Source organism: Lepus europaeus, chromosome 3, assembly GCF_033115175.1.
Source record: "Lepus europaeus isolate LE1 chromosome 3, mLepTim1.pri, whole genome shotgun sequence".
Classification (NCBI taxonomy): Eukaryota; Metazoa; Chordata; class Mammalia; order Lagomorpha; family Leporidae; genus Lepus; species Lepus europaeus.
Window position 1 is genome coordinate 120,326,411 of NC_084829.1, and position 6,000 is coordinate 120,332,410.

The 6,000-nt window shown below is 44.2% G+C and overlaps 1 protein-coding gene across 9 annotated transcripts in view; it reads right to left on the reverse strand.

Moving 5' to 3' along the window:
* Positions 1-4,381, reverse strand: part of TBC1D32 (TBC1 domain family member 32) — a 304,455-nt gene extending 300,074 nt beyond the window's left edge. For all 9 annotated transcript variants that reach the window (XM_062186699.1, XM_062186693.1, XM_062186698.1 and 6 more), the window contains exons 1-2: positions 4,268-4,381; positions 3,929-4,086 (exon numbers count right to left, since the gene is read on the reverse strand). In XM_062186699.1, coding sequence (XP_062042683.1) covers positions 3,929-4,083 — 155 coding nt within the window. In that variant the 5' untranslated portion in view covers positions 4,084-4,086; positions 4,268-4,381. The remainder of the gene's footprint in view (positions 1-3,928; positions 4,087-4,267) is intronic.
* Positions 4,382-6,000: the final 1,619 nt, after the last annotated feature.

Below are 6,000 nucleotides of genomic sequence, written 5' to 3' on the forward strand. Positions count from 1 at the left end.
GTCTTCCTTTTGCCGTTGGTTCACCCTCCAATGGCCGCCGCGGTAGGCACGCTGCGGCCGGCGCACCGCGCTGATCCGATGGCAGGATCTTCTCCTGGTCTCCCATGGGGTGCAGGGCCCAAGGACTTGGGCCATCCTCCACTGCACTCCCTGGCCACAGCAGAGAGCTGGCCTGGAAGAGGGGCAACCGGGACAGGATCGGTGCCCCGACCAGGACTAGAACCCGGTGTGCCGGCGCCGCAAGGCGGAGGATTAGCCTGTTGAGCCACGGCGCCGGCTTAAGAAGGTATTTTAATAGTGTAAGTTATTAATTGTAAGGCTGATAATGGAATTCTCAAAATAGATTATATTTCAGAATCAGGATTTAACATGACAAGTTTATGCATTATACTAAGTGTATAAATGGCTATGTAACAATAAATGATTATTTTACATATTCTCAAACTTTCTAGGCCAAATAATAAGCTTCTGACTCCTGATTGTTACTATAAATGCATTCACTAATAAGAGATATATTATTTATTCTTTCATAATTTTTCTAATCATAAATATCACCTTACAGAATGTTTTCTTGAAGTTATCACTTAAATATATTATTATTAAATAACTAAGAAATCACTAGAAAATTCTTCTGTAAAACAAAGAAAAAGTCTGATTCAATTAAATATTATTGTGTTCATTCTGTATTAATCAAAATAGCAAGTGAGAGGGCCACAAAAATGAAACTCTGCATAGCGACAGACATTAGGGTTGGTAGGGATCTATTAAAACAACAACATAGCCTAATATTACTCTCATGGAAATGAGTAATGCTCTTACTCTGTGGTCTCAATCCTGATTGCACAGTAGAATCATCTGCAGAATTAAAAAAAAAAAAATACCAGTGACCTGTCTATGTCACATCCCTTCTGCTAAGCACCCCAGGAAAATTTGGTTCATTTGTTTACTTGGTATTAATATTTTTTTAAATGACTCTCAGCTCATTCTAGTGTAACCAAGATTGAAAACTAGTCTTGTCTTATATGAGGCCAGTCTAAATGAAAAAAAATTATATAACAAACACACATATAATGAAAGTCATGTTCTTTTCCCTATTTCTGTCTTCTCTTATAGTCCTCAAATCCTTGTTGAGAAAGGGAAGACAGCCAGGATCTTATAGAGAATATGTACAATTTTAGGTAGAAACATAGAAGAGACCATGGAAAGTGGAAATAGTGTACCCATCTGGTAGGGAAAAAAATGCCCATATAGGGCTATATGTTTTTGATAAATGACTGCATTTTTCCACATTTTATTATACTACCTGAGATGACATCAGTTGCATACTCAATTATCTTAAAAACTTTCTTATTAAAAAAAATACAATTCTCCAGAAATACTTTCCCTGTAAGTCTGTTTGGTAAGATCATTGTTCTTGCTAATAACAGGACAACACCTGGTGAATTTAAGGAACCAATGTTCTGATGGTAGAGCTGTGAAGACAAATAATTCTTAAAGAATGAAACACTTTGGGAAGATAAACCTAAGAGACTCAAGAATATTAAGTGCTCAAAAAGTTAAGTCAGAAAAAAAAAATAAATAGAAATAGAACCACCTTGACTAAACGACCTTTAAGATTCCATCCAACTCTGAGATTTTAAGATTCTAGGAAAATGCCAAAGATAAACATTTCCTCCTCTTTTCCTTTCCTACTCAAGAGTTCCCCACTCCAGGCCGCTGCTGTGGCACATCAGGTTAAAGCCCCGGCCTGCTGCACGGGCATCGATGTGGGCTTTGGTTCAAGTCCCAGTTGCTCCACTTCCGATCCAGCTCCCTGCAGATGCACCTGGGAAAGCAGCGGAGGATGGTCAAGTGCTTGGGCCCCGGCACCCACTTGGGAGACCTGGAAGAAGCTTCTGACTCCTGGCTTCAGATCAGCTTAGCTATAGCAGTTACGGCCATTTGGGGAGCGAACCAGCAGATGGAAGACCTTTCACTGTCTCTTCCTCTCTCTGTCTATAATTCTACCTCTCAAATAAAATCTTTTAAAAAATAATAATAATTTGCCCACAACAGTGAATGTTTCCACAATAAACACAAACTGCACAGAATTTTAAAAACTGCCTCTTGGAATACCCACATCCCACACAGGAGTGCCTGGTTAAAGTACTGTCTACTGTAAGCTTCCAAACCAGCTTCCGGCTAATGTGTCTGGGAGGCAGTAGATGATGAGGGCCCCAGTACATGGATTTCTGCCACCCACCTGAGAGATCCAGTTAGAGGTTCTGGCTTCTAGCTTTGACCTGACATATCCCTAGCCTGTTGTGAGAATTTGAGGAGTGAACCAGCAGTTAGATGGAAGATCTTTCTCTCTCACTCTTTTTCTTTTCTTTTCTTTTTTTTTTTTTTTTTTTTTTTTTGACAGCTAGAGTTAGAGAGTGAAAGAGAGAGACAGAGAGAAAGGTCCTCCTTCCATTGGTTCACCCCCAAATGGCCACCACAGCCAGAGCTGTGCCGATCCAAAGCCAGGAGCCAGGTACCTCCTCCTGGTCTCCCATGCGGGTGCAGGGCCCAAGCACTTGGGCCATCCTCCATTGCCCTCCCGGGCCACAGCAGAGAGCTGGACTGGAAGAGGAGCAATTGGGACTAGAACCCGGTGCCCATATGGGATGCCGGCGCTGCAGGCGGAGGATTAACAAAGTGAGCCACGGCGCCGGCCCCTCTCTCACTCTTTCAAATAAGTAAATAAATCGTCTAATACTCATATATGACATTGGCAGGAGTTCCAGATAAGTAGAATTCCAAAGCACCCAAAAATCAGTAAACATAAGAAGAAAAATTTTAAATGTCATCTCTGTGAGATCAAAATGAAATACAAACACTGAATTAAAAATACTACTACTAATAATAAAGGGGGCACCAGAAGATAGACTTTTAATTTTAGAGGATTAACTGAAATTACATGGACCAAATGAAAAGAAAAACATAGGTCTCTAAAGATCTTTAATGCTCAAAGGGTCTTTAAATCTATAAAGGTGCTTTTAGGTGTGGGTGTTTGGCAAAGGGGTTAAGCCACCTTACTTAAGGAGCCCAGGAAGCCTACATCCCATAGTGGAGTGCCCAGCTCCACCACTTCTGATCTGCCTACTAATGCACACCCTGGGAGACAGCATATGATGGCGAAAGTTCTTGGGACCCTGACACTAATGCGAAAGACCCACATTGAATCTCAGGCTCCTGGCTTCCAGTCCTTTCCTGCCCAGTCCCAACTGCTATGGGCACCTGGGGAGTGAACCCGTGGATGGAAGATATCTCTCTTCCTTCCAAACAAAAAAATAAATAAATAAATAAATTTTAAAGAATCAAAGAAAGGTCCTTCAACATTTAGCTCAGATGCCACTCTTTCATTAAAGTTTTCTCTCCTGATCCCTCCAGAGTACGGTGTATTGCTTATCTGGCACTTACATTCCCAACATGCATCACAGACACTTGTGTATGTGCTTTATTTCGTCTAGGAACTTAAACTATTCCAGAAGAAGCTAATAAGTTCCTCATCTCAGTACTGTATTCCTTTACTGCACTCAGAAGGCATACTTGGTGCAAATCACCAAAATACCAAACCAGCAAGCTCAGGGATCTTGGGGACTCATTAATTCCTTGAAATAGAATTGTTTTGTAAATATAAATAATTTACAATTAATGTTACTATGCTGCCCAGGAGGAAGAAAAAAGGAAAATTAGGATATGTTGCTTTAGAGTAGGCAGAAGGTTTAGAAAATTCGTAAACAATACTGACAAATTCAGCACTTAGGAAAATAAAAGAAAAAACGAATCTCTTACTTGGAAGCGATTTTAACAACAATAATCAAATGAACAATCCTTATCTAACTGCACTTTAACCTATTCTAGCTCAATGTACTGTTTGCTTAAGACATCAAAGGCATTTTACTTGTGAAAATTTTCATCAGTTTCCTCCAGATGTAAGAGGATCTCCTCGGCGCACTCTAGGGACGGAGCACCCGTGATTTTCTCCTTCACGCTCAGGAACAACTGCCTCAGCATGGCCTGCAGCATCGCCTCGTCTTCGCTGGAGAAATGCGCCATCCTCTGTTGGAATCAAACGTCCACAGCCATTACTTTGGGTCCCTGCAAATACCGCGCACTGCGCACGCGCAACCCCACCCAGCTCCGGCCCGCGCGCAGCGTCGTTTCCTAGGAGACCAAGGCGCGCGCTGGAGCGGGCTCCCTCAGCGGTCCGAGCGTCTTTCAGGAAAGCAAGTCGCCTTACTTCTGAGGAACCGCGAGCTCCTGAGGCTCCGCCTTTAGTACTTGTCGTTGCCAGCCTGCAGTACCAACTGAGCTCAGGCTGCCTCGACGAGTAACAAACAACACGTCCGGAAAGGCTCTGCTGGGCGGGCCTATGGCAGAACGTCAGTGCGGCGCGTGACGTCCGCTCGTTGACGTGGCATCCTGCGGCGGGGGTGCGCCCTCTACGACGACCTGACTGGGCTGTGGAGAAAGTTAAGGTGCGCTCCCTGAGGCGCTGGATGTGACAGGGACAGCACGCAGAGAGAAAGGGGTCTAGGTAAAGAAGATAATAGAAGTGAAACTGAAAGTAGCCTGAAAAATTTCAGTGGAAGAGAGTGGTGTCGATGTGTCGCAATGCTGCTTTTCTAATAATGGTTAACACTCGTTGAGCTTCTAAACCCTTTTAACAGGGCCTTGCGAGGAGCTTTGAAGGCGATTTCTTCATAATTAGCGAGAGGAAAGTGAACAATTACAATACAGTGCCATTAAGTGCTCTTCTAGAGATAAGATGCCATGTAATTTCTGTGGAAGTTTATAATTACGTTTTAACCTAATTCAGGAGTTGAAAGAAACAAGGAGAAGGAAATTGGGCGTTTAAAGGATAGGGGCCTGAGAGTGTACAGTATTCGGCACTTGGATTAATAGGCTTAAAATTGGTCGCATCTGGAAGAATCTAATTTAGTGTATTTTAAGGGAGGAGACTACTGACCCTGCAAGTTATAGGACTTGGATTCCAGGGAGACACTGTGAGATGTATATAAGATCACTCTGCAGGGACTGGCCATTGTGCCACAGAGTTGAGCCGTCCTATATGAGCACCCATTGGCGTTCTACTCCTCTGAACCAGCCGCTGCCACCCTTGTGGGAGACCCAGATTGAGTCAGGCTCCTGGCCCTTGTGGCTATTTGAGGAGTGAACCGTAGATGGAAGACATATCTGTCATTAGCAAAGCCACCCAAACCTCTGCTGTTCCTCCCATTGGTGCTGCCTTGTGCACATTCAGAGCGTTTAGACACAGCAGGTTTCAGATGCCCAGCCCACTCCCTCTAAAAACCTCTATCAGCATGGGCTTCGGGCAGCACCGGGACTGTCCCTGGAGCCTACCTGAAGGTTTAGGGTTCCGTGGCTTCTTCACTTATGCATACAGAGCATCCATCAGGTGTCCTCTTGGGCTCTGGGCCTGGCATTGAGGGCCAGGGAGCCCTCATAGGAAGAAAGTCCCCCATACATCGACTCCTCACCACAGCCAAACGTCCGGTGAAATTCCTGGATCAAGGCAGTAGAAGATGGCCCAGGTCCTTGGACCCCTGTACCCACGTGGGAGACCCGGAAGAGGCTCCTGGCTCCTGGCTTTGGATGGGTGCAGCTCCAGCCATTGCTAGTTGGGGAGTGGAAGACCTCTCTCTGCCTCTCCTTTCTGTGTAACTCTGACTTTCAAATAAATAAATAAATCTTTTAAAAAATGAAAAAAAAATTGATTGATTGATTGATTGAATGTCAGAGTTACAGAGAGAGAGGGAGAGGCAGAACAAGAGCTTCTATCTGATGGTTCACTCTTCATGTTGCTATAACAGCCAACACTGCACCAGGCCAAAGCCAGGAGCCAGAAGAAGCTTCATTCAGGTATCCCACATCAGAGGCAGGGGCCCAAACACTTTGGCCAACTTTGCTGCTTTCCCTAGACCACTATCTGGGAGCTCGATTGGAAGTGGA